At 58.8% G+C, this 26,367-nt stretch overlaps 2 protein-coding genes across 6 annotated transcripts in view; one reads left to right on the top strand and one right to left on the bottom strand.

The window, feature by feature from the left end:
• LOC115651074 (protein farnesyltransferase subunit beta-like) overlaps positions 1-8,703 on the top strand; it is a 29,731-nt gene extending 21,028 nt beyond the window's left edge. For both annotated transcript variants that reach the window (XM_030561948.1, XM_030561950.1), the window contains exons 5-12: positions 1,939-2,085; positions 2,868-2,951; positions 4,060-4,146; positions 4,386-4,515; positions 5,045-5,177; positions 6,987-7,098; positions 7,331-7,445; positions 8,283-8,703. In XM_030561948.1, the coding sequence (XP_030417808.1) occupies positions 1,939-2,085; positions 2,868-2,951; positions 4,060-4,146; positions 4,386-4,515; positions 5,045-5,177; positions 6,987-7,098; positions 7,331-7,445; positions 8,283-8,399 (925 nt within the window). In that variant the 3' untranslated portion in view covers positions 8,400-8,703. The remainder of the gene's footprint in view (positions 1-1,938; positions 2,086-2,867; positions 2,952-4,059; positions 4,147-4,385; positions 4,516-5,044; positions 5,178-6,986; positions 7,099-7,330; positions 7,446-8,282) is intronic.
• A 3,075-nt stretch (positions 8,704-11,778) lies between these two features.
• On the bottom strand, positions 11,779-26,141 carry MAX (MYC associated factor X). Of its 4 annotated transcripts, none has more exons than XM_030561933.1 (5): positions 26,033-26,141; positions 25,885-25,911; positions 18,168-18,275; positions 13,664-13,793; positions 11,779-12,882 (listed from the first exon to the last, which is right to left on the bottom strand). In XM_030561933.1, exons 1-5 carry the CDS (start codon positions 26,066-26,068, stop codon positions 12,698-12,700), a joined length of 486 nt encoding a protein of 161 aa, XP_030417793.1. In that variant the 5' UTR covers positions 26,069-26,141; the 3' UTR covers positions 11,779-12,697. The 4 variants fall into 4 exon arrangements, with proteins under 4 accessions (XP_030417793.1, XP_030417794.1, XP_030417796.1 ...); XM_030561934.1 differs by having other exon boundaries at positions 13,664-13,787; positions 26,033-26,139; XM_030561936.1 differs by lacking the exon at positions 25,885-25,911.
• Positions 26,142-26,367: the final 226 nt, after the last annotated feature.

The raw sequence follows: 26,367 nt of genomic DNA, 5'->3' as shown, positions 1-26,367 counted from the left end.
CCCTTTTAACAGCATGCCGGGATTGCTGTAGTGATCGCTCTTCCTCATCCCTTCTCAGACCCTAGCATCCCTCCCCATTCACCCCTGCTGGCCCACGGGGCTCTTCGGGATCTACAGGTGTCGGGGGAGAACGCCAGCGAGTGCTGTTGCTCTGCGCCCACCCACATCGATTCCGCTCTTGTCCCAGCCGCGGCAGCACCTACCATGGTGTTGGAATCTCAGCTCTTGTCTTCGCTGGCAGGAAGCTGCGTCCTTAGCTCGGCCGGGCTAACACGGCTGAACTAACACTAACTGAAGTCCTAGCGCACACAAGGCACTGTGGAGATTTCACACGTGTTAGCAGGTCAGGAAAAAGACCAGGGGGAGCCCAGGGTTCCCCCCTGCCCTGCTGAATCACGGGAAGACTCCAGATTGGGCTTGTCTGCACTAGGATTTCACAGGAGCTGAGAACACATCATCTTTCCTCAGAAAGATTCAGGTGTGAGAGAGAACAGCTCAGAAACCTGGACTGGAATTCCCTTCGTGTTGTAATAACAATGAGAACCCCAAGCTCTTCTGTCATACTTTCTAGTCACAGATCTCCATGTGCCTCACAAAGCAGGCCGATATCACTATCCCCATTTTACAGATGGAGAAACTGAGGCACAGGGCAGGAAGTGACTTGCGCAAGGTCACCCAGCAGGCCAGTGGCAGAGCCGGGAACAGAACCCAGTTCTCCTGAGTCCCTGTCCAGTGCACTCTCCACTGGAAAAGCTGTTCTGTGAATTGTAGGGGTGTGAGAGGGATGTGGAAAGAGGAAGTTTTTATCATTTCATCTAATCAGATCGTCCCCTTCAAAATACGTCTGATTGGATTAATTTTTACCCCCTCTGAAATCTGCGTGGGCTCGCACCTTTATTTCATTTTGGAAACCCATCTAGCTACAGAAGGGCTGCAGGCTGCGCCTGCTGCAGCAGATCTCCGGGATTGGTGCTAGCCCCCAGCTTTTAAACAGTCCCATGGAGGACCTCTTCAGCGCGCCAGTCCCCCAAGGGTCCCACTCTTCCGCCAAAGCCAGCCACGCGGCCTCACCGCCTCCGAGACAGAGCCTCTGGGCCCTCCTGCTTCACCCTGCGAGCTCCGCCCGGCGCATCTCACTGAGCCAGAGCCCTGGAGGGACCTGGCTGCTCAAGCCCCCCAGCTGGTGTTTGCAGTGATGCACTAGGCCTGAACTGCGTTGCAGGCTGTAATCTGCGTGGGGCAGACCTCTGTCCTCGGGATGCCACGTTTTCTGCATTGGCTCACGGGCCACACAGGAGGCCCCTTCATCTCCAGTGCCCTGCTCCCCCAGCGCCTGACGATGGGCATTGCTTCCATTTTCTTTGTAAATTACCTGCCCAGCCTCCCTTTCGCTTCAGAGATTCCCAGACCAGCAGGGAACCTTGTGACCATTTCATCTGACCTCCTGTCTAAGCTCGGCCAGAGACCTGCCCCGGAACAATTCCTAGAGCGGAGCTTGTAGAAAACCATCCAAACTTGATGTAAACATGCACCACAGCCCTTGGTAAGTTGTTCCAGTGGTTAATTACCCTCAGTTGTTCTGGACCCTGCTAGGTTCTCTCAGAACCCTTTGGGATTTTCCTGTCCATCTGGGCCCCCCTTTCTTATGTTCGTAGTGCTCCAGGTTAGGCTTCAGTTCACAACCTCGGCGATCCAGCGCAAACCAAGTGCTGTTGTGGTAGTGCTGTGTGCTAGCCGCCAGCACCGCCAGAGCAAAACTGCTGGTGGGACTGGCGATCTGTGAATCCCCCCAGGTCCCACGTGCTAGCCGCTGCACCACGGAGCCAGCTAGTTCTTGCACCCGGCAGACAGGCCGGGGCTCTGTGCTGGAGATTTGAAGTGCAGGTTTGGGTGAATCGTGCCCAGGTATTTTTTGACCAACCTCGTCTCTCCCTCCAGCGTCTGCCAGTTCCTAAGCCGGTGCCAGAGTCCCAGTGGTGGGTTTGGAGGAGGGCCGGGCCAGCACCCCCATCTCGCTCCCACCTATGCCGCTGTCAATGCTCTCTGCATCATCGGCACCGAAGAGGCCTTCAACGTCATCAACAGGTGAAACCAGCTCCTGGCCTGCTATGGGAGGTGGGAGGGAGGTGACCCAAATCGCAGCCCTTCTCCGCAGTGGGCTGCAGCCCTGCCTCCTCTGATGGCTTGGTACAGCTCTCGCAGGTGTATCAGTGCCAGGTGTCAGCAGAGCCGCCATCTGTCACGTCCATTGCGTGGCCCGTATATGTGCACGGGAGAAATGCTGGCTGAGGACTTGGCCACAAGGGCTTTGAGATTTCTGCTACACAAGGTGCTCGTGTCTTGGGCTCCCATGGGAGTTATTGGGGTTCTCGGCTGTCCAGCACCTCACAGGATTTGGGCCATGGGTGTCCAGGAGGTGAGGAGTGGCCTTATGTAAAGCCACCCACCCTCAAACACCCAGGCTAGGCCCAGATCTCTGCCCTGGGCAAGAGTGTTCTTCCTGGAACCCTCGCTGATGCCAGGCCCCCCCACTGCCCCTATTGGTTGGTTCCCCTGTGTGGGTGGGGATGTGGCAGTTTGATTGGCTAGGTAAATCGTGAACCACTGTTGTGATTGTGCAAGTGAGACGCTAACAGGGCTGGCTGCAGCTGACCCTGCATTGGCAATGTCCCCTGTCTCCTTACCTAGGGCTCTTAAACCCTCATGCGTCTGGGCATGAGCTAACCACTAACCATCAGGGGTCAGGCAGGAACTAGCCAGGCTGTGCTAGCATTGCCTGCTCGATTCAGATGCTAGTGGGTCCCTGGCCTGGCCAGCTCGTGCATCGGGTGGCATGAGCCCCTAACAATGCCTTTGCTGGTTTTCAGGGAGAAGCTCTTGGAGTATCTGTACTCGCTGAAACAGCCCGACGGCTCCTTCATCATGCATGTGGGAGGCGAAGTGGACGTCAGGTGGGTGGGAGCCTTCACAGCATTGGTCAGAAATTCCAAGGCCAGGAGGGACATGACCGACCTCCTGCATCACCCATCCACAGATACCCCCTCCAGCCTGTTAGCTTGTGACTATGTCGTCCTGTCCTGGTTTAAAGACTCCAGGTGATGGAGGCATGGAATAGCCAGTGTCGCCTGCCTGGCAGTGTCCCACATTGAAATCCTTCTCTACCAGGCATCCTTGCAGCTACAGACAGTGTGGGGATGTAGGGAAAGGCAATGCGTGGCTGTATCAGTCTTGGAGCTTGTCTGGGGGGGGGGCATCTTCCTGCTGGGAATGTTCCAGGGTAGTTCTAATGTTGCACCTCCCATAGAAGCGAAGCCAGAAAAAGGCCCTCTTCTCCTGGAGTCAGCCACACTAGGAGTTATCCAGAGCAGTAGAAATAGATGGTCAATTTCCCTGTGTAGACAAGCCCTTCATTTCACCAAAAGCAAACCACAGCCGACGAGATGATCTAGAGTTTCTGACTGGGAGGTGTCCGGTGTGGGACGTCTTCTGAATTTTGCTGTAGGCCTTCAGCGTTGCTTACCTGGAGCAGCGCCTGAGGCCCTGGCTGAGGAGCTATCTCCTGGCTTGTTCTCACGCCGCGGATCAGGGGTCTGTTAGGAAGGCAGCGTTGCCTAGTGGACAGAGCACTGGACCAGGACTCAGGGGAACTGGATTCTATTCCCAGCCCTGCCACTGGCCTGCTGCGCCACCTTGGGCAGGTCATTTCCTTGTCCTGTGCCTCAGTTTCCACATCTCCAGAATGGGGATAGTGATACTGACCTGCCTTGTAAAGTGCTTTGAGCTCTACAGCTGGGAAGTGCTAGGTAAAAGCTAGGGGTTATTCTGATAGTCTTGCAGGGCGCTGCTGGAGTGGGGCACTGAGTGAATCTCTCCTAGGCATAAAGGGACTTGCACCATAGCGAATCTCATATTTACGCCACTAGAAGCCACATGCAGTGGAGCAGGGAGCGCTGGCGGATCGCTGGATGCTCGTGGAGTTGGTAGTGCAGAAGCTGCCAGCCCCAGGGCTGTCCATGGCAAGGGATGGGGCTGACTCTCCCATCCATCTTTCCATCACAGGAGCGCATACTGCGCCGCCTCTGTGGCTTCGCTGACCAACATCATCACGCCCACGCTCTTCGCAGGGACTGCCGAGTGGATCGCAAGGTGAGCAGAGCCCAGAAAGCTGCCACTCTGTGCAGCGCTGCAGACTGTACCCCGGGGAGAAACGAGCCCCCCCCGTTGGGGCAGGCCCCTGCGAGATCCCATGGGCTCAGCAGGCTGCACATGCTAGGGGCTTGCATTGCAGGAGGGTGGTGCGGCAGTGCCGGGAGTGATCTGGGGGAAGAGAAGCATTAGGCGTTGGCATCAGTGGCTGTTTCCATGTTCTCCCTGCTCTGAATTAGGTGCCAGAACTGGGAGGGTGGCATTGGCGGAGTCCCAGGCATGGAGGCCCACGGAGGATACACTTTCTGTGGCCTGGCAGCGCTGGTCATTCTGAAGCAGGAGGACTCACTGAATCTGAAATGTTTGTTAGTAAGTGACTCTGCTGGGGGCGCGCTCTCCTTGCCTTGGGGAGGCTGGAACCACGCTGCTGAGGAGGGCCCCGTTTGGTGACACCACCCCACGGCACCCCCTGCTGCATTCCAGCCAGTGTGGCTAGGGGGCACCGCGCTCAGCGCTGGGCTAGACACCCCATGCTGACAATGCAGAGCGGCACTGGGGTGGCCAGTACCGGTCTTGCGGGCAGCGTTCCTGCTCTTTGACAGATTCCAACACCCGGGCACCGGCATGCCGGACGTGCTGCCAGGGCCTAGCCCTTCGGAAGTTGCTTTGCTCAGGCTGAGGGCCCCTCTCCAAAGTGCCAAAAGAAAGTGGTTTCCTGGGCCTATGGGGGTTAGGGGGGAGCTGGCAAGAGGCTAACAGCTGCGCCTGTTGGTGAAGAGGTGAAATCCAGGGTCAGAGGGTGGGAAATGGAGCCAGGGGCTGGTGCCACAAAGCCAGTCATCCCATGGCGGCTGTGACTGTCCGAGCCCTGACGCATGTCCCTATCTGTCCCTTCCAGCACTGGGTCACGAGCCGGCAGATGCGCTTTGAGGGCGGTTTCCAGGGTCGCTGTAACAAGCTGGTGGATGGCTGCTACTCGTTCTGGCAGGCGGGCTTGCTGCCCCTCCTCCACCGAGCACTGCATGCCAAAGGTGAGTCTGGGGGCTGTGCAGTGCTTACACCAGGCACAGATGACCATGCCAGCTAGGCTACTGGGTCGTCTGCATCAGTGGCCAGGTTGCCTCCGTAGCAGAGGGATCGTATAAGGCTGCCTGGAGATTAAAGGTAATCTAGGTGTGGCCTCATGTTTAAAAGAATACTTTGTCACAGCTTTTAATAAGGGTAATGAAGAGCTATGGGGTAGTGGCAGGGTGGCTAGTGGGAATGAGGATATGGAAGTAGAAATTACCACATCCAAAGTGGAAGTCTAACTCAGACAGTTTAATGGACTAAATCAGGGAGTCTGGATAATCCCCATCCAAGAATATTAAAGCAATGGGCCTATGAAATTGCAAGCCCAACAGCAATGATTTTTAATGGATCTGTAAACTCGGGGGTCATGTCCTGTGACTGGAGAATTGTTTAATATAGTACCTGGATTTAAGGAAAGGGGAAGAAAAAAAATGATCTGGGAAACTACAGGCCTATTAGTTTAGACTCGGTTGTGTGCAAGGTCTTAAAAACAAATTTTGAAAGAGAAAGTAGCTAAGGCCATAGAGGTGAACGGTAATTGGGATGAAACACGACAAAGAGTAGATCATGCCAGACCAGCGTGATCTTTCTTTGAGAAGAGAACTGGGTTTTAGAGAGAGGAAATGCAGTGAGACTAATCTACCTAGGTCCAGTCAGGCATTTGATACAGTCCTGCATGGACAATTATTAGTCGAACAGGAGAAGCTGGGGATTAATATGAGAACTGAAAGGTGAGACCACAACGGATCACACTGAGAGGTGAACGGTCAGTCTGGAGGGAGGTTGCTAGTACAGTTCCTCAGGGGTCGGTCTCAGGACCAAACTCTTAACATTTTCATTACCAATGTTGGCATGAAACGTGGGAGTGTGCTAAGCAAATGTGTGGCTGGCTGGCAATACGAAGGAAGTGCTGCTTGTTCCTGGCGTTGGCCTGGGCTGTGTTCTCCCAGGCTGGGATTCCAGGGATGGCCAAGCGCTTTCTCTAGTTACAAATATTTCTGCGCAGCCATGGCTTGCCGGTCGGGGCTGGGGAGCGGGGCTCCTGGGCCGCCGTCTCATCTCTGCCACTGACTTCCTGGGTGACACTGGGCAAGATCTTTAACATCTCTGTGCCTGCCCCCGTCTGCAGGATCACTGGGGTGTTGTCAGAGAGGGGAAGCAGGGTCAGCAAGGCCAGCGAGCATGGCAGTGGCGCGAGGCGGGTTCTGTGTTATGCCATATGGGACGTTTCCTCGCCTGGCAGAGGCAGAGAGAAGTGCGAGATCACACCGGGTGGGCGTGTAGGGGGAGGGGGTTCAGAAGCTCCTACAGGAGTTAGGTGCCCAGCTCCCCGTGACTCTCAGCACCTCACTGCCTGCCAGCAGGAGGGTGGGGGGTGGTTTGGAGCAGCCATTATTCTTAAAGCCACCCCCCACCATTGTGGTGTCTCCCATGATCCCCACAGCCAGGCACTCTCCTGGCTGCCTGTGCTTGGAGGGCCTCCCCCCTGGGCACCCGGGGCTCTGTTAGCTGTGACCTCGGGGGGGGGGGGGAGGACACCAGGGGCAGGGCCAGCTTCATGAGGTCCCTGCATAAGGCCCTGCTAGCCCGCAAAGCAAACGTGTTTCCCGTGTGGGAGAGGCCAGTGACGCTCCCTCTGGCCAGCCTCATCCCTGGCACAGATACAATGGGATGGGGCCAGTCTTGCTCTCCTTGGCCGGCGCTAGAAACGGGGGCACCTTGTCTCAGCTTTCCCTAACCGCCCCCTGCGGCCTGTGCTCCCTCCCCAGGCGACCCTGCCCTCAGCATGACGCACTGGATGTTCGACCAGCAGGCACTGCAAGAGTACATCCTCCTGTGCTGCCAGTGCCCTGCTGGGGGGCTGCTAGACAAGCCGGGCAAGTGAGTACCTACGAGGAGGTCCCAGCGCCCGCTGACTGCCTGGAGATCCGCTGGTGCATCCCCGAGAGCCAGGGTGGCCCAGGACAGTGCAGAAGGGGTTAAGAGAAGGCTACGGCATCGAGCGGCTCATTGGGGCTCACAGGGGTGGTGCTGGGGGGCTCCAAAGAGGGGTTGGGGCTGCTTTGCACCATGGGAGGGGCGTCTGACCAAACGTGTCCCTGCTTGACTGCAGGTCACGGGATTTTTATCACACCTGCTACTGCCTGAGCGGGCTGTCGATAGCCCAGCACTTCGGCAGCGGAGACCTGCTCCACGAGGTGGTGCTGGGAGTTCCTGAGAATCGCCTGGTAAGGGGGCCTGCGGCTGGGCATCAGCAGGAGGCTGGCGCTGCCCGGGGGACTGATGGAGCCCTCCCCACATCAGGCCATGACCGGAATGGCACGGATTGCTGCGCGCCCTCCTCCCCGCCCCATCCGACCCAGGATTAGAGCTGGATCCACGTGAATACCGGCCTGGCCCGTCGCTGCGAGTGCAGTCCCCCTGAGGTGTTGTCTGGGGCTGGCCTGGCATTCCCCAGCATCACACCGCAGCGCGCCACAGGAGGCCCGCCCTGCGTTCCTACCCACATGGGGAGACGGGGGCGGGAGGGCAGATTCCAGCCTTGCATTCGGGTCTGTAGGAGGCTGGGGCGTGCACCTCAGCACCAGGCGGCTGAGCGCATGAGGACTGGACGTCTGACTCCTTAGGAAGGGCCTGGTGATGGAGGCTGGGTCAGCGGGAGCTCTCTTCCATTCCCAGGCACCCCTAGCCCTTTGGGAGAGCACAGCCCTGAGTCTGGGTTGCAGCCGGGCTGCCCCAGGCTGATTCCCATGGCCTCTGTGGGCTGCAGAGGCAGCCTTCCTCCTCCTCCTCTTCTTAAAGGGCCACAGCTGGTATAAAATTGATTCACAATAGGCCCTTCCTGGAATCTATGACAGTCTCGTCTGATCTCCGGGCTAATGCAGGCCAGAGACCTGCCCTAGAATAATGCCTAGTGCACAGGATGCAAAACAGCATCCCCGATGCCTCCGCCCCACACGTCCTCCCACGCCCGGGTGCCCTTTATGCCTGGGCCATGTGAGCTGCTCATCAGGCCCGCTCCCCCCCCCCTTACCACTGTTAACTGGATGTGTTTCCCCTCGTAGCAACCGACGCACCCAGTGTACAACATCTCCCCCGACAGAGTGGTGCAGGCGGTCATGCACTTCCTGCGGCAGCCTGTCCCCGGCATGCCGGCGGCGGAGGCGGCGACCGGAGACTAGATGCGGCTGCTCCCTTCCCGCAGGCTGTACAGACGGGCTCTCCTTGAGTCGGAGCGCAGCGCGGAGCCCACCCTGCGGGGCGATCTTCGTGGTTGGAGAGCAGGGCGGACAAAGCGCTCCCCCCTTGGGCCGGTGCGAGCTCAGGGCACTAACCAGACCAAAAATAGCCACGCCGGCCCCCTGCCATAGGCACGCACGGGCCCAGGGCCACACTGACCTTCCTGCCCGGAGCAAAGCTGTTCTGAAATAACGGGCTGTGAACGTTTTAGCATCAATAAACCAGAACTGGTTCCTTGGCACCATACTAAATCCACCCAAGCTGCTGCCATCCAGCCTGGCCCGTGCAGGCCCTGCCCCCCCATGGCAGTACCTGGGAGCGGGCGTGGGGCCTGTTCAAAATTAACAGTGCAGGAGGAGAGGGAGGCTGGTGCCACAGGGCCTGCGGCTGCTACTGGCTGAATCTTGGCTTGGCACCAGGATGAGGGGCTGATCACACGTGGTCACTGTGGCAGGGGCAGGGGTCCCTGCTGCTGGCTGCCTTGCGTGGAACAGGAAAACCAGCGGGAGGCCAGTTAAGGGGACAGGACTGAAATGGGCAGCAGCCTGTTCCCTCTGCTAATGAGCCCCCCCAGGTCTTGCGAGCTGATTCTGCCAATGTGGTTATTAAACCTTTTTCTGGCTGCCTCCGTGTCTCAGTGCACAGTGCAGCGAGCCTGCCCGTGGCATCCTGGCTCTGCGGTGAGAGGGGCCAAAGCCTGGCACTGCTGCAGGCTTGGGCTGGACCAATGGGAGCAGGAGTCAGCCTGGCCTCTGCTCCTGGGTCCCGTGCTTGAGTCTGCTCAGGTCCAGCATGAGCCAGGGCCTTTGGCCAGAGCTGCCTGTGCTCCATGTCTGACTGCCTTTGTGCTGCCCCAGCCTGGCCTGAGGGCTGTGATAGGGGAGCTGGGTCTGCCCTTTCCAGTCCCCCATTGCCAGCTGCAGCCTCTGGTCTTACCTTGCCTAGTGGGGGGCCAAGGGTTCTGCACTGGGCTGTGTGAGTAAAACACCAGGGGCCCACCCCTGAGAATGACCAAGGGGAGGCCCCATTGGGCCAGTGTGCTAGTGCCACTCGCCCCCCATGTGCTGGGGGAGGCGGTGCTAACCCCTCCCAGAACCTGCTGACAGGAGCCTGCAGCCCCAGCCTACTCAGAAAGCAGCTCAGAGCCACGTGGCATCTTGTGAGCCTGGGAAGGGGAGTAGGTGCTGGGGCAAGCCACCCTGAGATTGATGTGGGTGATGGGAGGGGCAGCCATGACCCTCTCCTGGCATGAGGCCAGAGCTGCCAGGGGACCTGGATTCCCACACTGGCTCCAATGCACAGAGCAGAGATTTGAAAATGGGGCTTCCCCCATCCCAAGGAAGGGTTGTAACTGCTGGGCCTACTCCCCTCCCCCCCAAACACCTGCTGCTGTCACCTCCAGCTGCTATGGGCAGGTTGGGGGTTCTGTGGGCATGCCCCCAGGACAGGGCCCTGCAGGCCAGCATGATAGGACAACCCCTAGGTGGGGGCATCCCTGGGGCTTGGGTGAGCAGCTTGGTGGCACCAGGCTTGAGGGAGCTTGGCAGCCAGCTGTGGGCAGAGAGGGGCTAAGGGCCTAGCATGGGGGGGGGTGGCCCTCATGCCTAAAGGGGGCACTGGGTGCTCAAGTCCCTGTGTGACCCCAGCTCTCAGGCCCATTAGTTCACATCTTAAGCACAAGCTGGGGCATTGCAGGCTGGGCCCTGCAGCCACAGGGGTCACACTGCCCGTGAGCACGGCTGTAGGCTGCATGTCACAGCAGGATGGGGCAGTTGGGTGGTGCTCAATGGGCTCTGCTGAGCTCCTGGGGCAAGGGCCAGGGTTTCCCGTTTAAAAGAGCAGCAGGTCAGCCGCCCCTACATGAAGCAGCAGAAGGGTAGGGAGGAGGGTGTAGGCCCAGTGTCCCTAGCCAGGGAGAAGGGCCAGGTTCTGCCCCTGGGCCCAGCACCACAGTGGTATTGTGCCACCTAACAGCCAGGGAAGGGAGGTGGAGAGGTGCAGGGCAGCATGGTGGCTTAGCTAACCCCCACCCCGCATGGCCGTTAGCTGAGGGACAGTTGTCCCCAGCTGCCTCACCCAGAGCAGGGCCCCCTTCCATCAGGTGCCGCAGACACACGGAGAAACGCCCTGGGCAGCCCACACACAGCAGCAGTCCCTGCCCCCGAAATGCTCACACTGAAAATGGGCAAATGCAGGGAGGGGAGCAGACATCCCCCTTAGCTCCCATGGCCATGGGACTGGGCTGTCATTTAATGGGCTGGAGTCACCTGAGGGTGGGGTGTGGGGCCTTAGAGATGGCAGAGGGACAACGAGGGCCAGGCATCGCGTCCAACCAGGGGTGCCTATGCTGCAGCCTCTGGGGGGGCGGGGGGAAGAACCTCAGGAGAAAGAGATGAGAGAGGGGGAAGGAGGTTGCTGGAGGACGAGCACAGAACTGTTGGGGGCAGGGAACACTTCCCCCAGCCCTGCCCTCCTAGCACAATGGGCACTGACCTTGGTGCCCCCCAGGGCCAGCCTGTCAGTGGTTCTCACCCTTCCCTTGCCCTGCGTGACTCTCAGCCTCACACTGCTGCCCATCCCCAAAGGCCCCTCCCCCTCTACATCAAGCTGGTTGCATGCCCCAGAGCTGGGACGGAGAGCTAAAGCCATGGCCTCCTGGGCCCCAACAGGCCAATCCTGGGAACCCCCCCACAAGGAGGCAGGCTGGTCCTGCTGCCGGGCAGCTCCCCATGTATCCATTCCGGTTACCAGCCTGGGATGCAGCGCACAGGGCTGAGCACCCTCCTGCCAGCCACACTCTGCATCCACAGCACAGCTGGTTCCTCTCCCCACCCCACAACAGCAACCCCTGCTCTTCTTCCTCTGTGCCCAGCAGAGGAGCCAGCCAGCTTGCAGCCCAGCAGCCAGGGCACTTGCCAGGCAGTCAGGAGACCCAGGCTCAATTCCCAGCTCTGTCTGGATACCGCCAGGGAAGTCCCTCCCCCCTGCCTTAGTTTCCCCAGTGGTGAACTGAGGACAGTGCTACTAACCTGCTTTGAGAGGGATGGCGGAAAAGAGCTGGGTGTTCACATCCTTTCTGTCCGCAGAATCAGCCCGTGCCCAATTCCCTACAGCCCAACAGGCAGGGGCAGCCTGATGCCAAAACATCACCCCCAACTCCCCTGCCGCTAGGGCTAGCTGAGCATCCCAGCACCCAAAGGGGTTTTCAGCATGCCCGGCTGGGGGGATATTTCCTACGAGGAGTGGGGAGGGCAGCCTGGCAAAGCGCGCTCCCCCTCACAGGCAGGGATGCCGGCAAGAAAATGCCACCACCACCACCAGGAAGGATAAAATAAGAATTTTATTTATAGTCTCATAGTAAAGGGGGAAGCCTTAACTTGCAAGACACTTCTGGGGCAGTATGTACAACATACTTCAGCTCCTCCGGAGGGAGCCAGGCCCTGGCCAGGAGCCTGCTACATGGTGTGCACTAGAGATCAGAGAACGCCACGGACCAGGGACGGGGAGCAGGGCGAAGACAGGACGGAGAGAGAGGGACAGACACACACATACACACGCGCAGGCCGTCGCCAGGCCCAGCCCCGGTGCCCCCTTCGCACCCCGCTGGGCCGAGGCCAGCACCACGCAGCCGTTAGTACCAGCTCTAATGCTTGGGGTGTATTTACATCCGAAAGGCAGGCAGCCAAGGGGCGCCCGCGCGCAAGGGAATTTGATCGTTACTCTACGAATCTGTCGCCTGGGCCCCGGGGGCAGCGGCAGAGTCTGGCCGGATCAAACCGAGAGCAGGAAATAAATAGCAATTCATCACCATTCACCCTAGATAAAAAACTCCTCCCCTCCCTCCTGCGCATCACAGCGGGAGGTCAGACGCCTGGCTTCTGCCAGGGCAGTGTGGGGCCCTCCCCGAACGGCGAGGAGAGGCTGGCTCTGGGCGCGCCAGGCGGGCACCGCTGCTCTCTGCCCCTCCCCCCCCACGGCTCAGATTCACGGGGCGTTAGTATAAATAGAAACACTCGTAGAAAATCGCTGGGGCATCTCCTTGGAGCCAAGCGCTGCCCAGAGTCTATCCAAAGGCCGAGCGGCCCCCCGAGGAAACGCTGCCAGGCCCGGCGAGGCGGGGCGGGCGGGGAGGGGCAGAAAGCTGCAGTCCGAGAGCCTCTACTAGAGAAGGGAGAGTCCTTACAGAGCGGGCGGGCAGGGGGCGAATGGCAGCCGGGGCCAGGCCGTCGCGGCCAGGCCTCTAGCTGGCCTCCATGCGCAGTTTCTTTCGGCTCTGAGGCTCGTCCGGCTCCGACTCGGAGCTGGAGTCGGAGCCCCCGTCGAAGGCGGAGATGGCGCTGCCCTTGGGGTTCGTGTAGAGGCTGCTGTCCGACGAGTAGTTGGCCTGCAGCTGGGCGCTTGACCGCGCCTTCTCCAGCGCCCGGACTGCGGGGAGAGGGGACAGTGTCAAGGGGCCTCCGGAGTGACCTCCAGGGGGGCGGCAAAGCCCAGGCCCGAGGCTCTGACTACCACCGCCCGAGGGGTTCGCCCGTGCCAACGCCGAGTGGGCACTGCTGCCATCACTGCCAGCCCTGCCCCCAGCACAGGCTAGGGCGGCCTGAGCAGCCTCGGGAAGCTGGAGTGAAGTCACCCACAGCTGAAGCCCAACATGGGGCCGCCCTGACCCCTGCCACGCACAGCGACAGGCCCGAGCACAGAGAACTCCAGAGCCTGCTCAGCTCCAGTGGGGAGCCAGGGGCCCAGGGCTGAGACATGGGGCAGATCCCCCCACCCTACACCCAGTGCCGGCAAGGAGCCGGCGAGCCAGGGGCTGAGACGTGGGGCAGATCCCCCCCTCCCTACACCCAGTGCCAGCAGGGAGCCAGACGGCCAGGGCAGAACAATGGGGCAGCTCCCCTCCCCCGTGCCAGCAGGGAGCCAGGCAGCCCTGGCGCGATCCCTATTTATTCAGCTCTTTTCACTCTGCAATGAAGCCCCCCCAACAATCTCCACCAGACGGGCCCCCCAGTCCCAACCTGACTACAACTCCCCACCCCCCAGGCACCCCCGAGCCCAGCTGTCTCGGCTGTTCGGACTGGGGAAACCCAGCGCCAGTGCAACAAGCACCACCACCCCTACTGCCCAGCCGCTGTGCGCTGCGGATCCGGCAGGGGCGCAGGCAGACGACGAAATGCCCAGGCGCATCGAGTGCCCCCTGCCCGCTCACCTTGCTGCTCCAGCAGCGCGTTCTGGCGCTTGAGGTCGTCGATGTCCTGCTGGTGCGTGTGGTTTTTCCGGCGCATGTACTGGATGTACTCGGTGGCTTTGTCGAGGATTTGGGCCCGGGATGCCTGTTGCAATAGTAGGAAAAAACACAACAAAATAAAGACCTAGTTCATGTGGGGGAGCTCCTGGGCCCCTCCTCCCCGCCAGGGGGTCAGGCCCGGCAGCTGGGCAGGCCTAGGCATGGAGCAGGCAGGGTGAGCAGCTCAGTCGGAGCCTGTGGCAAGACTACGCCCATTGCAGGGGGAGCCGCCCCAAGTGTGCACAACACGGTGACGCTACCTGAGTCTGCAGAGAGCCTGAGCCCATCGCTGAGGGCAGGGGATGCACAACACAGTGACGATGTCTCAGCTTGCCCTCGGCTGGGCCCCAGCCCTAGGGCAGGAGGAGCACTCTGTGCGCCTGCACGGGTGTGGAGCAGTAAGCCTATTGGCTGGCATTACTTGGGAAGCCAACCAGACACTGGCAGAGAGGGCGTGTGCAACGGTACAGCTGTGGCTACGACTGTGGCTCCCACACTCTGGTAATAGGGGCAAGGGAGCGGGGTGGCAACACTTGTTTCCTCATTTTTCTTTTCCAAACCCTAGGAGATTCTCCCCAAAGGCACCATTAGAAGAATGTTACAGCTGCAAAACCAGCTGCCCCGGCCAGCTGTGACCAGGTTAAGGCTGCCGGCATCACCTTAACTCTGCCCTTCTGACACATGCCACAGTGCAGTTGTTCATCACCCGATCAGCCTCACTTGGTGCCCAGGAGGGAGGGTGCCCAGTGGGGGAGGTAGTGATCCCCGTCCAAGGGGCAGCCCCCTGGCCCTAGTCACCATCAAAGCTGCACCAGAGGGTCACTGGCAAGGCAGAGTGCCTGACAACGCCGAACCACATGCTGGGGCCACCCACTGCCCGAAGCTCATCTCCATTCGCTGCTGCTGCAGAGGAGGAGGGCCAGGCCCAGGCTGGCCTCAGCTGCTGACCAACAGGCAGCCTGGAGGAGCTCACAGCTGTGGGTTAACAGCCTGGCCCATCTCCACAGGCTGCACGTGGGCATCCCAGCAGCTCATCGCCACAAGCTGGTCCAAGCTCAGTGCTGCTCGGAAGCTAAGCAGAATCTGGCCTTGGCAGCCCTCAGATGGGAGACCGGGAAGGCTATCCCCAGCCCACCCAAAGTGAGGACAGCGTGGGGCTTGCGGAAGCTGGGCTGGACAGAGGCCTCCTCCCCACCAAGGGGACCCACTCAATGCCCCCTGGGCAGTTTGCATCCAAGCAAGGGGCGCTCCAGCACCCTGGCCTGGGTAATCCCAGCCTGCTCCCCAGAACACAGTGTGCCGCGCTTCCTGACACGCTCCCACAGCGTTGCTGGGCCTCCAGAGGTGGCTGCATGCGAAGGGTTCTCTCTGCTTACAGGGGGAGCAGTAGAAACCCCTGCGTTCAGGTTGACTGACCTTTCCCATTATAATCCCCTGTTCTCGCTTGCTTGTAACTCCGACCCATTTTATGTGTTCAGGGTGAAATTTTCAAGATTTGGCCTCTAGTTCCAGTTGAATGTTTTTGGAAAGTCTGAGCAGAATCAGCAAGTTTTGATGATGCAATTTTTTCCCCCCAGCTTGCTGTGGGCATCTCCCCAATCTAGCATAGGAACCATATATATGACCGTTCGCCATCCCTGGGAAAGCGTGTGCAATTTGGCCAAGTTGTTCAACTCTCCCAAGTTATAACCCACAGAAAAACCTCCCTGTTCGACTCTCCCAAGTTATAACCCACAGAAAAACCTCCTTCGCAATCAGGAGAACACGTCAGATGCTCGCTCTCAGTCTCCCGCGTGCTCCAGCGGCCTGCGCCTAGCCCCTGCTGTACCGTAGCCACGTGACAGACAGAACTAAAGCAAAACAAACCGTGATCCTCCAGCTCCTCTTCAATAACTTTGGGCCTAGAGGACGGTGCACTGGGTTGGGAGTCAGGAGCTCCAGTCCCTTGTCTATCTGACTGGTGTTACTTCTATACCTTTACTGAGCAAGGCCTTTGCTTTAGGGAGCAGTCAAGCGTGGGTCCTCCTCATTTGACAGGAGAGGCAATGAGGATTTGAGAGAGCACAGTCACTTCGGGCACAGGTGGGCAGAGAAGCCAGGTCTCAGTCCCTCTCACAAAGCAGCTGCAAAATCTAAGTGCTTGGTACAGGTTTCTATAAGAGACTGCTCCTGCAGAGCCACCTGCAAAGCGCTGTGTGGACCACAGACGAAAGGGTCCTAAGTAATCTCAATGCCTCCTCCTAATCCTAACTCCGCCCCTGCGCCAGTCACCGAGCCATACTCCCCACCCAGGAAGCCTAGTTCCCAGCGGTCTATTGGTGTCTAGCAAACACCCATGTAACCCACTGGCAGAGTGCATCACATCACCCTTTGGAAGCTGGGGTGAGGATAACAGCTTCCTACCGAGAGCAGTGAGCGGAGTCACTCCTCTGGGCTGGGGACAAGTGGGTCCCAGGTTCGAGCCCAGCCCATGACCCAGGTGCACATATTACAGTTACACAGGATGGGGTTCTCTTGTTGGAGCTCTTTAAAACGCAGCAGGGAATTTCACATCATGAGCTCTGCATGGGGCAGCAACGCTCAGCGCCTCCCTCTGCTGAGACAGCATCACCCCAGCATCTCCCCAGCTGAGATTTCCAAAAGCAGGGGGCTCCTGCCTCCGGATTTCAGCAGCCCAGTGACTGGCCTGACTTGCTGTGCTAAGCAGCCAGCAGCTGCCACAGGGCCGCAAATCAGGGCCTAGGCAAGGCCTCGGGATTCAACTGCAGGCCCCCGTTCTCAGCTCAAGCCTGAATGACGAAGGATGGGTCTGTCCAGGGCTGCGATACAGCGTCATTGACCTGACTGCACCCAGGATTGCTGCCCTGCAGGACGTGTGCCTGGCCCGGAGCCTCCAAACAGCGCTCTGGCCTTTCCATAGGCGCTTCCTCGTTCCTTCCACAGAGCTCTGATGGAGAGCTAACACCACCCGCAGTCTGAAGGGACCCCCGGCCCTCCTTAGCCTCCTAGCTCAGAGCCGGTGCCAGCTCCGACTCCCTTTCAAACAACACAGGGCAGAGCCTGGCTTTTCCAACCCACGGGGCCTCCTCCCGGCAACCCCCAGCTCTCCCCTGCCAGCCAACCCAGAAGAACTGGGTGCCAGAGACCAGGGCAGGGGGTGCAGGTGGTGTCCGGGGGGGGACAGGATGACCCCATAGTAATGGAGCAGGAAGCTGCAGGGCAGGTTCAAACCCAAAGCAGTGCTGCGCCCCAGCCATTCTCAGGGCAGCAAGACACTGCCCGCTCTGACCCAGCGCCACCAGCTGCCTGCCCGAGGCTGGAGGCAGCACAGCCGGCCTTAGGGAAGCCCCATCACGACGTGTCTGGCACTAAGACGTCTCAGGAGAGACAGGGCCCTGCCCACGGCAGGCCAGAAGATGCCCACCTACATCAAGGCTCCCAGTCTCCAGCGCATGCACCTTTGCTGCTGTCTCCTGGGCCATGCAGCCAAGCCACCCAAGGCTCCCAGCAGGCCGGCCACAGCCCAGCGCCAGGTTCCCGCCAGGGGAGAGCAGGCTGACTTGGGCGACTTGAAGTGTTTGGGCATCAAGCTGTGCTGGGACAGTCACGGTGCCAGGCCAAGTCTCCATGCGGCGGGGAGACGACGTGTGGCCAGGAGGAGGAGCAAGCCCTGCCCGCAGCCTGCCCCAGCGAGGTGCTGGATGAGCGCCAGCCCAGCGTGGCACAGCCACAGCTGCGGGCGGGAGGAGGAGGGAATTCTGGGCTCACAGGGGACAGAGCAGCGGCTCTGGAGGAGAACAGGGTGCTCTGCTGGTGGCCACTGGGGAGACAGCACCAGCCGTCGAGAGGATGTGGCAGGACAGGCAGCCCGCATCCCCTTCCGAACGCTCAGACCATGGGATCTAGGCAGCAATGCAGCTCTCCTAGCAATACCCTTGTACCACTCCTCCCTCAGATCAACCTACCCTGTCCAACTCTGCGCCTTTCCTCCGGAGTCCGACTCTGCTCCCACCTCACCTGGGATACCCCCTGGTGTGCCGGGGCCCCTCTGTGCCGATCCACTGAGGATACCAGCCTGGGACAGCCGCCAGCTCCGGCGCCCTGGTCTTTTAGCTCAAGCAGGAGCAGCTCAGGCTTCCAGCTCTGGAGGGCCTCGATTCGATCCCTGGTGTGTCAGCGGCTGTCACATTTCCTCAGATGCCCCCTCACTCCTGGTACTCAGGCACCCAGCATAGAACACACTCCAGGTGCCTCCCCACACTGACCGCAGGCTCTGGATCTCAGCCTCTGGTGGCACTCGCCCGGGGTGGGTCTCACTGGGTTACTCTTGGCCCATGGCTCTAAGCCGGGGCTGCAGGGCGGCCGGCAGAGCTTGCGTAGGAGGAAGCCGGGCCAGGCTGGGGGCCAGCTCTCTCAGTAAACTCACCTTCTCTCCCTGGAGGGACGGGACGGAGTCCCGCAGACTGTGGAAGCTGTCTTTGATGTGGTCCCTGCGCTTGCGCTCCAGCGCGTTGTGGTGCGCCCGCTTGTCAGCCTGCAAGGAAAGGACAGAAAGACGGGGCGTTAGGGACCTTTGGTCTGGCCCAGCGGGGAGGGCACCGGGAGCACTGGGATGGCGCAGCATTCGGCGGGCAGCGGTCTCTGGAGTGCGGCCCTGCTGCATGCAAAGAAAGAGAAGGAGGAACATGAGCAGCGGCGGCAGCGGCCAAGGAAGCTGGAGTCAGGCGTGCAGAGGAAGAGCTGTCATCCAGGCAGGAGGTCCCGCCCCACGCTCACAACCTACCAGGATCATTCGGTGACTGAAGCTAACGGCCACTGAAGATCACGCACCTAAAGTGGCATCCCCTGGGTGCCAACGGAGACGTCAGCCCCAACAACAGGTCCCTCCTGCACACGGAGCTTCAGCACCAGATACCCGCGGAGCCAAGGGGGAAGACTCAGTCTCAGCTGGGATCCTCTGTCCCATTCTGTCCTCCCACCTCTGCCTACACTGGAGGGGCTATGGGAGACTCTAAGACCACCCGGCTTCCTCCTCCATCACCTCAAACCCCAACCACTTCTCACAACCTGTGCACAACAGGCATCGCCGTGCCCGGCAGGTCCCCTAAATTCCAGGGCCAGATGGTACTGTGAGATCATCACGTCTGGCCTCTGAAAAAGAGGCGGTCAAAAAAGCAAACAGGATGTTAGGAATCATTAAAAAGGGGGTAGAGAATAAGACTGAGAATATATTATTGCCCTTATATAAATCCATGGTACGCCCACATCTCGAATACTGCGTACAGATGTGGTCTCCTCACCTCAGAAAAGATATTCTAGCACTAGAAAAGGTTCAGAAAAGGACAACTAAAATGATTAGGGGTTTGGAGAGGGTCCCATATGAGGAAAGATTAAAGAGGCTAGGCCTCTTCAGCTTGGAAAAGAGGAGACTAAGGGGGGATATGATAGAGGTATATAAAATCATGAGTGATGTTGAGAAAGTGGATAAGGAAAAGTTATTTTCTTATTCCATAATACAAGAACTAGGGGCCACCACATGAAATTAACAGGCAGCAGGTTTAAAACAAATAAAAGGAAGTTCTTCACACAGCGCACAGACAACTTGTGGAACTCCTCACCTGAGGAGGTTGTGAAGGCCAGGACTATAACAGTGTTTAAAAGGGAACTGGATACATTCATGGAGGTTAAGTCCATAAATGGCTATTAGCCAGGATGGGTAAGGAATGGTGTCCCTAGCCTCTGTTTGTCAGAGGATGGAGATGGATGGCAGGAGAGAGATCACTCGATCATTGCCTGTTAGGTTCACTCCCTCTGAGGCACCTGGCATTGGCCACTGTCGGTAGACAGGATACTGGGCTAGATGGACCTTTGGTCTGACCCGGTACGGCCGTTCTTATGTTCTTAACACTGGCCAGGGGGAAGTAGTTCCTGGAGGCGAGCTGGCACAGGCGGGTTCTAGGAGACAAGTATACAGCATTCTTACCAGGCCCAAATGCCACCCGGCTGCTGCAGCCCAGGCAACCTAAGAGGTTACCAGCAGGGCACTGGGGACACAGCGTGTCCAAACCTACAGGCTGGGCATTGCCATCACCGCTCCAGCTGTGCGCCGGATCCACTAAGCAAAGAGCTGAGCTCTCAGGTCTGAAGCCTGAAAACCACAGTCCCTCCCCTTCTCCCAGCCCAGGCAGGCAGACACCGGCCAGCTTCTGCTCTTCACAAGGCCTCTGTCTAGCGCTGCCAGCTCCGTCTCAGCTGTTCGCGGAGGAGGCGCAGTGTCACACCTACCCCGGGCTGTTACTGCGGGCAGGGGAAACACAGCTGCAAGCTGTCCCCTAGTCATCCAGCGCCAGGGGGCTCAGTATGGCCACGCACACTCTCAGGCTTACAAGGAGTTGGCCCCAACAACAGACTGTCAGGAACGGAGGCACTGCTAACCCCTCCTGCCCTCCCAGCGCCAGGCCCACCCCTTGGCCATCCACAAAGAGTCGCTTTGGAGATCCAGGCTGAACTGATCCCTTGACTGGCGTGCGGGGGGCCGTGTGCTCCCTCCAAGCTGGGCTATTTGTATGCAAATCACTTCCCCCAGCCTCTCTGGTGCTGGCAAGCAGCGGCAGCCCACAATAAGTCAAATGAAGTCGTCCTGGGTTCCCCCACTCCCCGGGCACTTGCCCAGCTCAGCCCCTCCCAGCCCTGGCAGCAGCAAAGGGGCAGCTGTGCCGGGAGTTTCTCCCCAACCAAATCAGAGCCTCTGTCCAGTGCCTGGGTGAACACAGCCAGTTCTGGGAGACAGAGCCGCTACCCCGCCTCTGCAGGGCCTTACAAAGGCAGAGCCGGGACAGCGAAGCAGGCACAAAGCCGCCGGCAGCGGCTGCCACGCACTCAGTCTCCGTGGCCGAGCAGCACCAGGAGTGAATGGCTGGAGAAGAATACGGCCATTGACCATTCAGCAGCAGCATTGGTTTTCCAGCCCTGGAAGCTGGCTTGACAACATAGGCAGCAGTTGTGGTTGATGGGTGCAGACCCAGAGCTGGAAGGCTGCTGTGCTTTCAGCGGGGAAGCTTGCTGGGACGTGGGTACCAGCAGAACAAAAATCCCCCCCATACCAGGTCTGCCCACTATGCCAAGGGCTGCCACCTGCAGCAACGGAGACATAGGCAGCGAGCCCTAAGCCAGACAAGAGCGAAGTGAAAGCAGCATCGGGCTCTCCCACGACCTGCTGATGGAGAGGATGCAAGACTGGCTCTTCTCCGTCCAGCTCCACTTGGCACGAGCCGCACCTGGTGCCAAGCGAGGCCCGCGTGACAACACTGCCCCATTCATCAGCCAGCATGACCTGCTGCCACGCGACTCTCCGTTAGTGCTTCCTACGCCCTTCCCGGGCTGGCAGGTGCTGCAGAGGGTCTCAGCTTGGTCCGGCCCTGCGGTGCCCTTGGTGGGGACTGCCGGCACCTGCACAGCCGGGCCTCGGGACACACGCTCGCGAGAGGAAGAAAAATACCAACCCCCTGGTATCTTGTGCCCACCCAGCAAAGCCTGGCTCAGAAATATGGCTGGATGGCCCTGGGCTCTGCCCTGCCTTTAAGAGTCACAATCCCTGGAAAAGCAGGGCTCTCCCTAGACATCCTTGGGCAGTGGGGAGAGCAGACCCCAGTACAGCCAGGCTCCCGGCCCACATACCATGCGCAGCCAGCACCCCCATGGAGAGGGTGGGCAGTGGACGCAGCAGCCCGTGGAATCTTTGCATTGCCCACCTGGCCTCTGCCTGCACATGCTTTCCACCCCCTCCATCGGGCACAGACCGAGCGCTCCAAGCTCCAATCACCCCCACCGGCAGCAGAAGGCACTGCCCAACACTGCCCAGTATGGGGGAGCCGGCCTGAACCCTTAACGGAGGGGAAGAATAAACCCAGGTCAAGTCACTTAATAACACCTGGTGGGAATAACAACAAAGCTGCCTCCTTCCAGGTCACCTGAGGACAAGAGCCAGACCAGACACTTAGTCAAAATTCTGGATTAGCCAGCAATGCAATCGCATTAGCTCAGAACGCCAAGCCGCTGGCCCCCATGTCCTCGAGGAACGGAGCTGCCCACCAGAGACACGCGCCAAAGTGTCTCCTGCTTGTGACGCAGAGAAGCTTCCAACTGGGCGCCCTGGAAAGTGCTACTCTGCAAACCAACCGAAGATGTGGGAGAGCAAAACAGAGCCTGCCAAGAGATACCCTGCACCAGTCTGAGCTGGGCAAGCCAGGACCTGATCCTGGGCTTCACCCAGTTGGAGCAGATGCCACAAGGCAGCCTTTTAAAGATCTTCCTAGAAATTGTCACTTTCCATAGCCAGCCCCCCATGCACCGGGAACCAAATGGGTGCTTTTAAGGAACGATCTCTCGGTGACTATGACAGTAGGCACAGTACATCACGGATCATTTGTGCCAGGCCAAACAGGAGCAGCTGTTTGCTCTAGCAGCTTGAACCTCAATGTATCACGGCTTCCTGGCCCCTCTCCTGAGTAAGCTGCACTTTGCACAAACAGATCATTTCGCAAGGCTGAAGTAGTACTAACAAGGGAGCTGCAAGAACCATGCACAGCTCGACAGGAGACCATGCTTCTCCAGGCCAACAACCCTACACAGGCCAAGCTCACACTCACAAGGGTTCTTCCACCAGCTGGCAAGGGAAGACAAAGGGACGTCCGAAGTCATTTGCTCCCAAGACTTATTTAAGGAAGCCTTTAATCTAAAAAAGCAGCTGTCCCACACTTCTCAGCCCAGCAACTCATGGCAAGTTGTCCGGAGCCAGCACTGAGTTTAGAGGCATTTAGAAGCTACAAGTTGCAAACTGGGCTCCAAGTGGGAAAAGCTAATTTACTGTTGGCATGTTTACTTACTGTGGAGCATTTCACTCTAGCTGGACAGCGCAAACAAGCAGAATGTTTCCCGGCTTGCTTCTCCCACACTAGCAGGAGGCGAGCGGGTTAAGGGTACAACTGCTGCAGAGAAAAGTTTGCAGCCAAAAAAGTTTTCACTGCAATTCAGAGAGATTCATAAACATGGCCACACAAATCATGGCTTCAACTTTTAGGCCTACCCAGTAGTAGCTCTTTCTACACTGCCACCCTCTGGCTGAGACCTGAAATCCTTCCTGCTGCTTAAAAAAAAGCAGTAACCACTTCTGTCTGAGCCATGTTTACTTACAGTTACCAGAAACACCTAAGATTATGGAAACTGAAAGGCTAGAGGAAAGTGTCCTGGACTTTCAGTTTCTTTTCTCTGGGCATCTGACAACTGCTTGCCCTGTTCTCGTGGTTCTTTCGCACAGCGAGAGGGGTGAGAAATATTTTTTTAAAACAGGAAAATCTGGTTGTGAAACCATATCCATCGGCAAGGGCCTTCCGGCCAAACACGGCTAGAAGTTGCTTTGATTTGGTGGGGTGGCCCTTTCCCTCCCAAAGAGGGGAACACACAAACCTAGGATTTTGAGCCAGAGAGCAAGATTCAATTTGATAATCCAGGAGTAACAGAGATATATGGCCCAACAGCAGTCTAGGGAGGTCCTTTTACACAGCCTCAGGATGTGGTTCACCCACATGCACCATTCCCCAAAGGATTCAGAGAGCAACCAATTTATTGCAATCTTACTGGTCTCGGCAAGGCCTGGTACAGGGACAAACATCCTTAGGAGTCCCATTGAGGGACACGAGAACAATATCATAGAACCACAGAATATTAGGGTTGGAAGGGACCTCAGGAGGTCATCTAGTCCAACCAGTCCAATGCTCAAACCATTGAGTTCTCCCTCCCCCCAATATGGGATCTTTAACTATAAAATACCGGCACACGGCGCCATCTAGCCAGACAATGAATTCCAAGACAAACCAAGGAATGGGACGGATAACTCCTTGGCACTGCTGATGCTCCGCTAACCAGAAAGGCAACTGAAGGCAACTGCTAGCTGGCAATCAGGGACCCACTTGGGTTAGTAATCTGACAACTTGAGCTAAATCCCCTCTACCTGCCTAGGGATTTTTCAAAGAGCCAGCCAGGACCCCCAAGACAATGTTGTGTTTTCAGAGTCACCTCTTCATATTAACCACCCCAAAAAAGACAGCTTCCCACTGGGTACTGATTCAGCCCTCTGGAGGCAGTGCAGGGACCCAACCTCGGCTGGACTCATTTAACAAAGAACAACTCCCTCCAAGCAGCCATTCCCAAGCAAGACAATTGCCTTATGGGAAGTCACAGAACCACAGCAGTTACACCTTCCATCCTTGACCCAAGCTCTGAGCAGCCTGCAATGTCCCCAGCTCCCCCCAACTAATGGTGGACCTCAAAATGGGTTCTCTCCCCCTGTGCTCAGAATACCACCACCTGTCAGGCCTGGGATCTCAGCCCAGTAATTCCTTCATGCTCGAAGCTACTCCTCCATAGAGACGGGGGCCCCCTCCCCCAAACCAACACAATTCATTGTATGTATGTCCCCCACCAGCCAGTCTACACTACCCACCCTTCCCATGCATGGCCTAGATTCCCTTGCACCTTTCCCCACACTCACAGCCTAAAGAACAACCCTACACACAATGAGCCCACCCAGCCCAACTCTCCCCCTACACATCCAGCCTACGTCCCCAGCCACATTTGCCAGTCCCAGGTCCCCCCCGCCAATTCCTCACACCCTGGCCTAGATCCCAGACTCCCCCAAGCTAGAACCTCTCCACATGCATGTGCCTGGCCTAGATCCTCCCCAATTTCCCACTCACTCGGCCGGCCTAGATCCCCCACATACACGTGAGCAAGCCCAGCTGACCTAGATCCCTCTCCCACATGCCTGGTTGGCCCAGATCCCTCCTCCTCCAAGTACATGCCTAGCCTAGATCCTCCCCACTTCCAGCCAACATCCCCTCCACACACACCTCCCAAACCTGGCCTAGATCCCCTCCACCACCACTGCCATGTCTAGCCGCGATCTCCACATACACACACACTGTAGATTCCCCTCCAACACACACACCTGGCTTTGACCCCACCTCCACCGTACACACTCAGTTTAGATTCCCCTCCAAATCCTCTTTCATGCATGCCCAGCCTAGATTCCCCTCCACACACATCCCAGCCTAGCATGCCGGATCTAGATTCTTCTCCACAACCCCCAACTCATGTTTGATCTTGATCCTACCTGGATCTCATACACACACTAGAGATGCCCACTCCCCTCACACATGTCCTATTGCAGGTTCTCCACACCACTGATCTAAATCCCCGTCTCACATGCTGACCTCCCCACAAACACTGGGTCTATATCCTCCTTCCCACCCCATTCCAGATTCCCACTCCACATACATTCCCACTTCCCTGCTACAGATGCCTCTGCCGATAACCACTGTACACCTCCCTGATCTAGATCCCCCTTCCCAATCCCATGTCCAACATGCCTGATCTAGATTCCCACCGCACCACAGATGACCCTTTCCAATCCTAGTCCACCCCTTGAGCACATGAGCCTGGCTGGCCCTTCCCTGGCCTAGTTCCCAGCTCTCCTATACACACCTCCCAGCCTGGATCCCTGAGCCTGGCTCGCCCTATCCTAGATCCCAGTCCCAGCTCCCCAGTACACACCTCCCAGCCTGGATCCCTGAGCCTGGCTCGCCCTATCCTAGATTCCAGCCCCAGCTTCCCCACACACACCTCCCAGCCTGGATCGCCCTACCCCTAGATCCCAGCTCCCCAGTATACACCTCTCAGCCTAGATCCCTGGGCCTGTCTCACCCTACCCTAGATCCCAGCCCCAGCTTCCCCATACACACCTCCCAGCCTGGATCCCTGAGCCTGGCTCGCCCTATCCTAGATCCCAGCCCCAGCTTCCCCACACACACCTGCCAGCCTGGATCCCTGAGCCTGGCTTGCCCTGCCCCGGCCTGGATCCCAGCCCGATAGCTCACAGTACATGTCCGTCTCGGATCACATGAACTCGGAGCTAGCGCCGGCTGGGTCAGGTCCCTTAGCTCCACTCCCTGCGCACCCGGCCTGCCCCTTCCCCCCCCGACCCCCACCCTAGCGCTCACACCGGCGCGGCCTGGCTGCCCGGGCCGGGCCGTGCCGTGCCGTGCCGGGCGGGGGCGGGCGGTAAGCAAGGAAAGGCAGGCACGTACCGCAGACTGAAACCTCGGCTGCTCTTCCTGCAATAAGAGAGAGATAGAGAAACACACGCGTTACTGTCAGCGCCGCTGCCCGCGCCGAGCCGGGCCGGGCCGGGCCTGACACGGGCCGGGCCGCAGGGGGGCAGGGGGCGCCACTCACGTCGCTCTCCACCTCGATGTCATCGTTGTCGCTCATGCTGCCGGGCCTCCGGGCGCTGCGAGCCGAGCCGAGCCGAGCCGAGCCGGGCCGGGCGCGGGGGGGGGAGCCGCGGGCAGCGCAACAACAACAGTCCGCACCGCGCAGCCACCTCCCTCCCGCAGCGCCGCCGCCGCCACCGTGCACCGCCCCCGCCCACGTGACCGCCGCCGCCGCGGGGCCTGCTGGGGGGTGGAGTTCGCTGGGGTGCGAGCGGCAGCCGGTGTCCCAGCTCCGCCAACTACAGTTCCCAGCGGCCCCCGCGCGGCCCTAGTTCGGCCCCCGCCGGAGCCCCCTGC

Source organism: Gopherus evgoodei, chromosome 4 (assembly GCF_007399415.2).
Source record: "Gopherus evgoodei ecotype Sinaloan lineage chromosome 4, rGopEvg1_v1.p, whole genome shotgun sequence".
NCBI classification, from domain to species: domain Eukaryota; kingdom Metazoa; phylum Chordata; order Testudines; family Testudinidae; genus Gopherus; species Gopherus evgoodei.
The sequence above is the reverse complement of the archived record's forward strand: the minus strand, read 5'-3'. Positions and strand labels throughout refer to the sequence as shown.